We start from the raw sequence: 13,011 nt of genomic DNA on the forward strand, positions 1-13,011 counted from the left end.
CACATCAGGGAGGTGTTTCAACAAGTTGAACTTAATTCTATCCGTTCCTGGAGCCGAATTGTTACAAGAAAGGAGAGCAAGAGAGAATTCTACCATCGAAAACTTGGAATCAAGATCGCACCTATCTTGTGGTATATCTCGAACAATTTTTTGCACAGGAACGGAATCGGGACAAACCTTCCGTGCAAAATTAAAAATCCATCGATGTGAATATTCTTCGCTTTCATTCGATGAAGAGCGATTTCTCATGTTTCGAGCCACTTTCCATAATTTTTTTATTGACGTTTCTCGTGACAAACCTCCCACGAAAGTTCGCCAATAAGCACGTTTTTTCCCTTTGATCAAGTTTTTAAATTGATTTTCAAGGTCCAAATACGTTTGAAAATTCTCAATGGTTCCACGTTTTCGAAAAGCTTTAAATGCGTTCGATTTATCCTGATAAAGCTTGGAACATTGGTTATCCCACCATGGATTGGGAGGCCTTCGACGAATAGTGGAACCTGGGATGGGTTTCGTTTGAGCGCGAACCGCGCTGTCATAGATCAAACGAGAAATGAAGTTATACTCCTCCAATGGAGGACTCCATAAACTTTCAACACAAACCAAATGTCACACAGATATGAAGATGCGAACTGGTCATTAATGCTCATCCGTGTAGAAAATACAGAATACATTTGCTGCCGCCTTTTTTCCAACACCGGAACTGGACGCTCCAGATGGGAATTCACAGCTCGCGTTTCCCTCTAATGGAAATAAATGGTTGAACGGGGCGAGAGTCGAGAGACAAGAGTCGCGGTGGTGTTCACTGCGGGCGGATATTAAAAATAATTGCGCATACAGTCAAAGCTCTCTATAGCGACAACTTTTATAGCGACAAATCTCTCTATAACGACATTTCCAAAGGTCCCTTCAAAATCGCATAGAAATTCTTTTCTTTATAGCGACATTTCTCTATAACGACCATTCCCTGTAGCGACACATTACCGCTCATACATATCATTCTCTATTGCGACAATTCTCAAGGTCACGCCAACAGTGCAATAATAATGAACTTGATTGAACTTAGTATATGACTATGAACGAAAATAGTCTATATTATGTTTTGTGAACGATTAAATGTTCGTGCGCAACTAATATTAATATTCGGATACTTTACAAAAACAGAGAAATTTAAATTTGAAACATCACTCAACTTGAACATATATTCAGACGCGATTCTGCTGACGGTACATTTTCATATATGTATTCAAAACTCTGCTGCACATAATTTTAAGCTGTACCATATCGTAAAGCGAAAGAGCAATGCAAAAAATAACTCTCGAAAGAGACGTGATCGCTTTGAAGCTCTTGTGATGCGCAATAGGAAACTAACTAAACGATACCGTGTGGGTAAAAAGGAATACAAAACAGATTAGCTGTTGTGGATCACGTGTACTCAAAATGATTCTGGCGCAAATAAAATCCATTCCGCCCAAACAGTGCTAGGGCGAGGCAAAAAAAGAGTGCTGTCAGTTTCCTTATCTTTGTTCAGTTTCGAGACATCTGAATTCAACACGAATTCAGCTCAGCTATCACAATACACACACATAGGAAACCTGTAAGCTGATAAAAGATAGGTAAAGCTTATTGAAACAAATCAATTGAAGCATTGTTGTACAAGAATCCCGTGCTTGAGGAAATAAAGTATTCGAATTGAACTTAAAACGAAAAGTATAGTCCGCGTAACTGTTACATGGTAAGCTTTTAAATTCATACTCACGCAACAGTTTGAAGTATAGTTTGTTTTAATATAAATTTCCAGTCCAAAATGAATTCAAAGACAAGAAAATCTTTCACGCTAAAAAATAAATTGGTTATAATTGAAAAATTTGAAAAAGGCATTAAAAACAAAACATTATCCAGTGAATTTAATGTGCCGCACAACACGATTTCATCCATAATCAAAAATAAGATCCAAATTCGTGAAAAGGTAAGAATAAAGGTTTTAACTGCTGATGTTCAATATACCAAAATGTAAAAAATTTACAGGCTCGTCGGTTTTCGCTAGAATTCAAAAAAACTCGCTCGGTTCAGTATGATGCCGTAGAAAAAGCTGTTATGCTTTTTTGCCAGCAGGCGATTTCGTATAATATCCCCCTATCTGGCGTGATCATAAAAGAAAAAGCCAATGAGCTCGCAGCGAAACTAGAGAAAAAATCATTTAAAGCCAGCGACGGATGGTTCCAAAAATTCGTCAAAAGGAATGGGCTTTCGTTTAAAACTGCAAGTGGTGAAAGTGCAGCTGTTGATGTCGGAGCTGCTGAGCAGTTCAAATCCGATGCGTTACCGCTATTGATTGCTGACTATAGCCCACAAGATATTTTTAATATGGATGAAACGGGTTTATTTTTCAAATGCTTACCCAATAAGACATATTGCTTCAAAAGCGATAAATGTCACGGAGGCAAAAATTCCAAAGAGCGAATCACAGTTGTTGTGGCAACAAATATGGACGGATCGGAAAAGTTAGAACTTTTGGTCATTGGTAAGAGTGCCAAACCTAGATGTTTTAAAAACATTAAGAACCTTCCAGTGATCTACAAAAGCAACAAAAATGCGTGGATGGTGAGCGCGTTGTTTGAAGAATGGATTTTAAACCTGGATGAGAGAATGGTGTCTGAAGGAAGACGTATCATTTTGTTCATCGATAATTGTCCTAGCCATCCAAATATTCAACAAAAATTAAGAAATTGCAGACTGCAATATTTTCCTCCAAACATGACTTCTGTGCTCCAACCACTTGATCTTGGAATAATTAAAGCTTTGAAAGTGTACTACCGCAACAAATTAGTAAGAGACCAACTGAATGCGATAGAAAAAGACGAATTGTTGAATGTCAACCTCCTACAGTGTGTTTGTATGCTAGCTGATGCGTGGCAAAATCATGTCAAACAATCCACAATTGTTAATTGCTTCGTCAAAGCTGGCTTTGTGAAATCAGATAATTTGATTTGCATCAATGAAAACAGCATTGATAACGACCCACTAGAGGAAAATGTATTCCGATCGAATTTTGAAGCACTCGCTGAGCAAGGTTTTGATTCTTTTGAAGGTTTGGTTATAAATGGATATTATTTTCAAATATCATATAAGGTATAATCGACATTTGCCATTTTCAGACTACGTGACTTTTGACGACAATTTATGCGAAGGAGCAATTTTGTCTGACGAAGACATCATAAAAACAGTGCAAGAGCAATCATCTATTGATAACGATGATGATGAAATTCATTCAGTACCTGACGATGTAGTTGACAATGAAACTATAAGCACACCCTCTCAAAACCAGCTAGAAGATGCTTTCCAAACGATTTATGCTGGTTTATTAACTAGCAAAAAATTACCAAAGGACAGCTTTTCAAAATTTTTTGATTTAAAGAAAACTTTGTTGGGGGACAAATAAGCTGAATTTTGTGTCTTGTTTAATGTTTTGTTTCAATTTTTTCTGTTAATTCCTTCGTTAATAATATAATTGATTTGTTTCGCATGGACTTGAGCGTTTCTCTCTTTATAACGACATCCGGATTCTCTATAGCGACAGTTTTTATAGCGACATTTCTCTATAACGACGGTCCCTTGCGATGTCGCTATAGAGAGCTTTCACTGTAATTGCATTCCGGTGCAATGAGCAGCTTCGTACGCTCTGATTGTTACATTGCTCAGGGGATGGTAGAGCGACGGAGGGGGGGGGAGGCGCTTGGGGGTGTCAGCAAAGATGTGCGTTGTCGGCAACGGAATAGATTGTTTGGAATTTAATGAAGCATTTTTGTTGTTGCGAGTGCATTTCAAGAGCAATTTTATAGCAGTGAACTAGGCGTCTCCATTGCACTATCGTAGATAAGGAACCGCGCGCCTCCGTTGCTGCTGCGATAAAGTGGTTATGGTTTCAAAAGGAGACCCCCCAATGTATTGGAGAAGTGTGTAATACGCACCCCCTAAGCGGGAATGGATTTATCTTGACCGTGCTCTTTAAAATTAAGGTGACAACTACGTCATTACTTAGATTAGTTAACCCACAGTCAATGTTGGTGATTCACGAGAGAATCGACGAAAGCAACCAATTTTTTTCAGCAAGTGAAAACAGCTTCTTCAATCAACGTGTTGGTCTCGTATCATACGATACCACTCAGTGAGTGAGCAAATCCAAACATGTGGTAGACAAGTTCATTCTGTCTCGTAAGTAGAAAGAACAGCAGCTCTGTCGACCAATGATTCACTCTCCATCGATCGGATTTGTGTGTGGATGAGACAGAGAAGGATGGCCAAGCGATAATTTTCCCGTGATTGCACTCATTTGAACAATTATCATACCGACAGCAAGCGTTTTAGGGGTCAATGCAGCAAATGTATGTATGTTGTGATGCATACCGTACAAAAATTTATAAGCAGGGAACAAAGCGGCGATTTTTATTCGATCAGTTGTTTTTGAATGTCCCCTACTTATTCTTAAATTTTATCAGGTGTAATACATAGTTTAGATTAATGTGGGCTAATTGTATATGCGATAAAAGATGTTATGTTTTGTAAATGCTTGTGGTACAGTAGTTTGTTTTTGTTTGTTTGCAGCATTAAAGGAAAACCGCCAGTAGGTAACTTTTAACGACAAAAGATCAGGACCACACGGCTAACGTAAAGAAGAAAACATCGAATAAATAAGTCTGGTGCATGCGAATATACACACAGATGTGATATGAAATTGATAGCAAGAATTTTTCTGTTATCCGGATGGTCAATATTTATCAGTTTTAGCATGGAGTATAGCGTTCCACCAATCGATGGAAAATAAATATGATAAAGTAATCTTCCGAATATACATATTTCAGTTTTTGCAATGAAATTTACAATGTTTCTTCAGAAAAAAAATGAAGTTCTAATGTAAATCCGAAAGAACTTTCCACACAATCAGATAACGTTACGTTCCAGATTGTATCCATTACTTCTCCCAACAAAACGTTTTAACCTGTTTTTAACCCTGATATACTCGCGCAAATCGGTGGCAGTGATCGAAAGGTGGAGGCAGCACTACGATGAACACCTGAACAGCACGCAGACAGGAGACCTAGACGGCGTTGAGGAGGACTACACCGGTGCAATGAACAACGACGACGTACCACACCCGACGATGGGTGAAGTTAAGGAGGCCATTAATCAGCTCAAGAACCACAAAGCAGCTGGTAAGGATGGCCTCGTAGCGGAGCTCTTCAAGGGAGGGCCGAGAAAACTTGTAGAGTGTATGCATCGGTTGATAGTCAGGATCTGGGACACAGAACAGCTACCGGAGGAGTGGAAGGACGGGGTAATCTGCCCCATCTATAAAAAGACGGGTGGGTAATGTCGGGGACATAACCGGAGTGCCGTAGGACTATACAAAGGGGACAGCTTTTGTTAAATATATATTTTAAATATATTGTTTTATTTTCTTCTCCTACGTGAATACCTACCTATCTACCTGAAAAATGGATTAGTTTACTGTTTACTCTTTATGAACATGTTGATGGTTCTGAAAAGAACCTTTGGTGTTGTGTTTTTGTTATTACTCGATATTCCTATCTTGTTCGGTTAAACCTTCCTGTTTAGCTATTGCGTTTGCCACTCGCCACAGCTTTCACAGTTGGAAAATTTCTTCCCATCCAGCTTGTGACATGTTGTTCAGTAAATTACATTTAACGTGCCGGAGAAACACTTTGCCACTCACTGAAACTAATTGTTGCCTTGATGAGCGCCGAACCGAAGCTGCTCTGTTCTTGATGCGGGTTTTCTGATTGTCGTGAGAAGCTTTGCAAGCCAACTCGAGCACTCCGACGGCCGAAACTCTATAATCGCTGTTAGGTATACCGGTGCTCCGGCACTAATCCGTTCGGCCTAGTTACCCTTGCGGATCAATCAGTGAATGCGACCAACAGGGAACTGGAGACCTGTACGGTTCGAGTGAGACTTTGCCTTTCCCTTAACTTGTCCTCCTTTGTTACGTCCACGATGCCGATGCCGTACAACCACACGGGTTTACGGTTTGAAAGAAAATAAGATATATTTTTGGGGTCCGCGTGTTTTATACTCTAGCGGTACACACTCACAGAATAGAGACAAATCGGCAGACTCAGCCAGAGGGGCGAGTCCAACGAGACGAACGAATGAGCGTTAAAAGGGAGCGATGGCAAAAAAATACATTCATTACGATTTGTTCGCTCGTTGGATTCACATGCAGGCTAAAAAGGGTCCATTTCAGGATCACAAAATTATCTTCAATCTAAAGAGTTTATTGTTTTGTTATCACTCGATATCCCCATCTTGTTCGGCTAAACCTTTCTGTTTAGCGATTGCATTTGCCACTCGCCACAGCTTTCACAGTTGGAAAATTTCTTCCCATCCAGCTTGTGACATATTTTACAGTAAATTACATTTAATGGCACGTCGCATTACCACCACTCAGTGTCGGATTGGAGGTAATTTTAACCTGTAATTGAACATTTGTGATGACAGTGGTACAGTGTCGACTTTCAATGTGGGGTCATAATTTGGACCCCGAACTCTATGTTTATAAAAATGTCCAACTAAATATGTCGCATTACAGGTCCGTCCAATTAGCTAAATATCAAGATAAGTGTAAATTACTGTACTTTCAATCTAGAAGCAATTTAAGAATTTGTGAAAATCAATAAGCTCAGAACAACTGCCAAATTCACATACTCATCATATCCTGGCAAACAAATTATGAAAAAATCAATTTGTGTTTTATTATTATTTTGGATATTGTTTTAGAAAGCATTGAACTGTATTTCCTAAACTCTTTTTTGGAAGGTTTAATGGCCCTGAAAAGCGCCTTGTTTCATGGAATGGTTCCAATTCAGAAAACTTAGTACTCGTGGTTTTGAAAAAAACCATTTCGAACGCCCTCGATGCCGCCTTGTTCTGGATTTGCCACCAAAGCATTTTGTATAAAGAATAAACTTTTTTCTTCTGCTATCTGACGCCGTTTTGCGATTGCGTTTGCCACTCGCCACTCGTTGTTGGCTTGTCGTTGTTGTTCTGAATGCGGTTTTTCTTATCGTCGCGAGCAGCTTTGCCAGCCAACTCGATCACTTCGGCGGCCGAAACTATATAACGCCGGCTAAGTGCACCAGACTGGTACTAACGCGCTCGGCCTAGCTACCCTTGCGGGGAACTTCAGATCAACACGGTTCGAGCGGGATTTTGCCTTTCCCTTCACTTTTCCTTCTTTGCCATGTCCAGACATGGCTGCTTGTGTTGGTTTGTTGATCTGATGTGATGCGAAACGATGTGGTGTACGGTTTCGATGAGAATGTAACGATCATTCTCATCGAAACCGTACAGCGGAGCGGGGATTTTTAAGCTGACTGGCTGGCTCGAGAATTACGCATGTGTGAGACTGCGACCAATCTTTCGTTTTTTCTTTTTCCTTTCCAATCGTGCTTCATTCTATTTCGCTGCTACTCTGGTTGCCCGTTTTGGTCGGTACGATTTGAGGAGCACAAAATGGACCAATCAAAAATGGGCACATAGTGCATTTGGACAATGCTTGATATTTCACAATTATTCAATTATTTATCTCAAGAAAAGTGAAATGTTATTCGTAATGATAGATGCGTAGATATATTTCCTATCAATTGATGCAAAAACCTTTGCGATCTATTGAGAAATGCTCGAGTTATAATCGTTCCAAATCTTGCATTTTTTCCTACTTGTTCAGTGCCTAGATTTCCATTTCACCCCCTATATCTTCTGGTTAGACGTAGTCCTACGTCAAAAAGGTGACAAGTTGGATTGTGGGAACTATCGTGCCATCACAATCCTGAATGGTGCCTACAAAATTTTGTCTCAGATCCTCTTCCGCCGCCTATCGCCAATAGTAAGTAGATTTGTGGGAAGTTATCAGGCCGGATTCATGCCCGGTTGCTCGACGACGGACCAGATTTTTACACTGCGGCAGATCCTCCAAAAGTGCCGCGAGTATCAGGTCCCTACACACCACATCTTCGTCGACTTCAAGGCCGCATATGATACAATCGACCGACGACAGCTATGGAGGATCATGGACGAACAGAGCTTTCCCCGAAAGCTGACAAGGCTGATTCAGGCAACGATGAACGGTGTGCGGTGCAGTGTGCGGATCTCAGGTGAGCTGTCGGAATCATTTGAGACTCACAGGGGACTTCGACAAGGCGATGGAATCTCCTGTCTGCTCTTCAACGTGGCGCTGGAAGGTGTAATGCGGAGAGCGGGCTTCAACATGCGGGGCACGATTTTCAACAAGTCTAGTCAGTTTATCTGCTTCGCCGACGACGTGGACATAATCGGAAGAACACATGCGACGGTAGCCGACTTGTATACCCGACTGAAACACGAAGCAGGGCTGATTGGGCTTGGGATCAATGCGTCTAAGACTAAATACGAGTTACAATTTCAGCTGGTGGAGTTTCTTTTTAAAAAAGGGAATCACACCTGCTGTCAAGGGAGTCTAAATCAGAACTGACTTTATTTGTTGCTCGAAATGAATTTACAATAAAATGCTTATTCTACAAAAACCTACACCTGGCGACAAGTCGATCGGACGATCGATTGCGCTTGCCTAACTCAGCACTAAATGTGTACTTTGGTGCCATGTGTATCTGCGTGTAACTGCCCTCCTCCTAAGTGTTGATCCTCCTGGTTCAACGGTCCGAAGGGTCAATGGTCAGACTCCTAACGACTGGGGTTGGAATAAAAAAGTAGGTTTATTGTTGCTAGCCATCTCCGGTTCGTCTGCTCTGGTTTCTGTTATGATAACTGTAGCTGACTGACGTCTGATCCTGAATAAGACATAAAAAGTAAACAGAAGCATTATTGTTGATGAGGAGGTTAATCCTCCAATGAGTGTCCAATGATGTGTCTCCGATGTCAATTGCACCTTTTCCAAACGTTCCAAATTCTTGTGGTGCAACTTGTTCAATGTATGAATATCCATGGGATAATCGATGTGGTGCTGAGCGATTTCTAAACCTATAGAGGGTAGGTAGATCGGTTGGTTTATTGTTTCGATCACTTGGTTTGTGAACGAATAGTTTCTTATTGATACCGAACAATTCTGATAAGTGATCAAAAATGATCCTGTTAGGTTTCTGTTCGATATTCCACAAGTGTTTCGTAATGTGTCATTCACCTCATTCAATAACAGAGTTGTTTGACTCATTTCGGTTACTATTGGATGATGTAAAATTTGTTCGTAATTGCATCTGCTGTTTTTGCCAGATATTATGTTAAAAATGCAACTGTTTTCTGGGACGTCTTCAAGATCAGACAGATTACATAGGCTCCAATTGCCTAATTTACGACAAATATCAGTTTTAATGTAGAGTTTATCGTCACCGTAGAGGTATTCGTTGCCATCCAGTTTTATGCGTTTCGAGTTGGATATTACGGGTTCAATTTTAAGATGTTGGTACGTTAGGTTTCCAAAGTGGGGGATGTTGATGATGTACAAGATGATCTCTCCGTTGGTTCCAATGGTGGTGGTCGCAAAGCCGAGTGCCTCATCCAAAAGTACTGGGGAGATTCCCTGCTTGCTAAGAATCTGACCTATCAAATCGATCTCTTTAGAGTTGAGCAGTTTTCTGTTTATTATTTCTAGTCTTGCTAGTAGTATTGCATCGTGAATGTTACTGATTTCTTCATTTAGAATGTCTAAATTCATTATAATGTTCAAAAGATCTATTGCTGTATTCGTTTTTTCGTTAGAAATAATCAATTTGTTGATGCTATCCGTTATATTATCTACCCCTTGGTACAGTTCGTCATTTATATTGATTTGTTTGTTGTTGTTGTCCGAGATATCACTTAAATCTTTATTTATAATTTTGAGGTCGTCAGCGTCTGGGGAGCCGGACATCCATTTCCAGGCTCTGCCAAGTGCATCCCAGCGTTTCATTCGTCCGGGTTTGATTTGTTTCAGGTTGTTCTCGAGTTCGAGGATTTTTCGTCTTAGTATGGTTGTTATCTCGTTATCATTGTCTTGTCGAATAAGTACTTGGTCTTTTATGTCCAGTAGTGTTTGTTGTATGAAAGTGGTATTTATCTCATGAACTATCTTCTTATAGCCCTCTATAATCTTGCAATTTTCTAGATGGACAACAGCTACATGGTCTTGATTTACATTCCTGATAATAATATTTCCAAGCGCAGCTTGAACCCTGAAAGATTAAGATTTCAAACTAATATTTTTTACATTCGTTTTGTGTAATTTGGAGTTTCTCTCATTTTTGAAGGTGACTTCGTTATTTTCTTGCACATGGGTTTTTTTAAACAATTTTTTATGTTTCGGCTTTATAATTTTATCCTTAGTGTAAACCATTTGACCTACTTCTAACTGTGGGGCGGATTTTCTATTTTTATTGAACTTTTCTAATTGTTTTGTTTGGGTTTCTTTGATTTTTACTATAGTTTCGTCGTACATTTTCTGTCTAATTTGTTCTAGTCGATCTGGGTCGATTGGTACGTCTGAGTCTTGTCTTTTTCCAAATAGAATTTCTTTAGGTTTCGGTGGATTAGGTGGATCGTGTTATTATACTTTTCCACAACTATGTGAATTATGTTACGGGGAGGTAGACGGGGGGTTAGTTGTTTTTGGATTCTGTAAAGTTCGATGATGGTAGAATGAAATCTTTCTACCGGTCCGTTTACTTCGGATTTACTATTGGGAGTTAGGTATACCCTTACATTTAAATCTATCAATTTTCCACGAATATCGGGTGATTGAAAAGCACGTTCGTTGTCAACAACGATTGCATTTGGGACTATGAAGGTTGTTACTGTTTCCCATATTGCTTGACCAATATGGACAGCGTGTCGGGATTTGATGGGGATCATTCGTCCAAACTTACTAAATTTATCAAGGCTTGATAAAAAGTAGTTGGATTCGATTTGGAAAACGTCTATGTGAAGAATTTCATATGGAAGATTAGGTGTTGGTGTTTCTTGAAGTGGAATCACAAGAGGCTGTCTGTCATATTTGGTTTCATTGCAGAGATCGCAAACACGCACATACTGACGAATTTTATCAGTTAATTTCGGAAAATAATATTTCCTCAAAATTTGTTGTTTATTTTCGTCGATACCACGGTGTGCTCTCTCATGTGTCTCCTGTATTATTCTCTGTTGTACGTCCAGGTCGGTTATGTCTTGAAGAATGTTTTGCGTGAATCGAATTTTCAAAAGGCCGGATCGGCTGAAAAACTTTTTGTAAATTTCTTGTAGTTGGCCTAAGATTGCTTCGGTTGTGTGTAAACCAATCAGTTTTGAAGGTGCAAAAAATTCTTTCATTAAAGCTGTTAAAATTGGTTCGTCGTATCTAGTCCTTTTTATCGTTATTCTTGTGAAACCGGGAAAGGGGTTAGTGGTTATTACGTCGGGTGCTGTGTCTGTTGTTTCTAAAATTATTTGTAGGCGAAAGGCATTCAAAGGGGCTTCTGTTGAGATGATATAATTATTATCATCATCATCGGCAGAGTGTTGCGTCGGTGTTAATGAGTTGACCTGCAAACGACTCAATGCATCAGCAACAACATTGGATTTACCGGGCTTGTAAACTATTTCATAGTCGTGCTCTTCCAGGTAAGATTTCCAGCGTTTGAGCTTTGCATTAAAATTTTTCGCGGATAACGAGAAAGTTAACGGTTGGTGGTCAGTCAGTATGACAAATTTTTGGCCGTAAATATAATTCCTGAAAACTTTCAGTGCCCAGTGAATTGCAAGCATCTCTTTTTCCGTAGCGGAAAAGTTCTCTTCCGTACGATTAAGAGTGCGAGATGCAAAGTGAATAGGTTTGTCTTTACCCGTCTCACCTTGGCTTAGAACAGCGCCAATCGCGTAATTCGATGCATCTGTAGTAATTAGGAATGGTTTTTTGAAATCGGGGTAAATTAAAATGTCGGCACCAGTAAGAATCGACTTCAAATTTTCAAAACTTTCTTTGGCATTGATATCAAGTTTGATTGCTTTTTTCGAATCTATATTCCTCTAATTGATGCACAACCCGTTTTGGTTCTGGTAGTTGGTATTGCATAGAGGCCGATGATGGCCTAGAGAATTTTTGCCGGTTACCATAATCAACCATTCTAGAACGTATGGACTAATCAAAGTCCATTGTTTCTACTTTCTGCTGTTGGATGTTATATTTGTTTGAAATGTTTAATTTGGGGGGAAGATTTGGTTTTTGATGAAAATTTCCTTGGTTAGTGGGTTGGAAATTCCTTTGGATAATGGTTTGTTGGAAGTTTCTTTGATTTATCATTTGGAATGGTTTTGATGGACGTGGGGGTGGAAAAGGTTGCGGGATATTGGATCTTGGAGCGGGATCTTGGATGTCCTTTGAAAGGAGCATTTCTTGCATCCAAATTTTGGTAGACTATGCAATAATGGTATGCTCTTGCGAGACTTTCTGGTTTAAAATTTTTACAAAACATTGAAAGCGGTTCCCCTAGACCTCTTATGAAAGTGTCTAGCGCGATCATATTGTATAATTTTATTAAAGTTGATTCGTGGCCTTTCCACGCTTCGTCCATAACAATTGCTGAACTGACCCTCATGAAATGATAAAGAGGTGTCAACCACGAAACGTGGAGAAAAATTTGAAGTTGAGGGAATTGGTTCGGGATCGGGGAGTGGATTTGCTATTGTGTTTGTTAGGTGGAGGCAATTGAGTGAATTTATTAAGTCCTCTATTTTTTAAGTTTGTTATTTTAGTGTTAGCAGAGCACTGTTGTGATATTCAGCGTTTCGATTACGGGTGCACCCTGGTGCTCCGGTCTAGACGCTCTCAATTAGTATGCGATTCGCGTTTATGTTGTTGGTTTAATTATTTGGTTTTATTGTTTAGAATTTATCGTTCACACTGCACTTTTTAAAACTATTTTCTTTCTGGTTGTTCCAATACTCACAGAAAAGTTAGCAGGAAACGTTTCATGAAGATAACGTCGCGGG

The 13,011-nt window shown here is 39.7% G+C and overlaps 2 protein-coding genes across 3 annotated transcripts in view; one reads left to right on the forward strand and one right to left on the reverse strand.

Annotated features, from left to right (window-relative positions):
• The window catches only part of LOC129774059 (serine/threonine-protein kinase 32B), a 384,143-nt gene that overhangs the window by 20,193 nt on the left and 350,939 nt on the right, over positions 1-13,011 (reverse strand). The window lies entirely within an intron of this gene.
• Positions 1,850-3,645, forward strand: LOC129774079 (tigger transposable element-derived protein 4-like). Its single transcript, XM_055777779.1, has 2 exons — positions 1,850-3,091; positions 3,159-3,645. Exons 1-2 carry the CDS (start codon positions 2,098-2,100, stop codon positions 3,440-3,442), a joined length of 1,278 nt encoding a protein of 425 aa, XP_055633754.1. The 5' UTR covers positions 1,850-2,097; the 3' UTR covers positions 3,443-3,645.

This window comes from Toxorhynchites rutilus, chromosome 1 (assembly GCF_029784135.1).
Source record: "Toxorhynchites rutilus septentrionalis strain SRP chromosome 1, ASM2978413v1, whole genome shotgun sequence".
Classification (NCBI taxonomy): domain Eukaryota; kingdom Metazoa; phylum Arthropoda; class Insecta; order Diptera; family Culicidae; genus Toxorhynchites; species Toxorhynchites rutilus.

Excerpts from the sequence above, each read along its gene's own strand:
- LOC129774079 (XM_055777779.1), top strand. The coding sequence starts at position 2,098 with ATGCTTTTTTGCCAGCAGGCGATTTCGTATAATATCCCCCTATCTGGC. Across the intron at positions 3,092-3,158 it reads AGGTTTTGATTCTTTTGAAG|ACTACGTGACTTTTGACGAC; the intron begins GTTTGGTTATAA and ends TGCCATTTTCAG.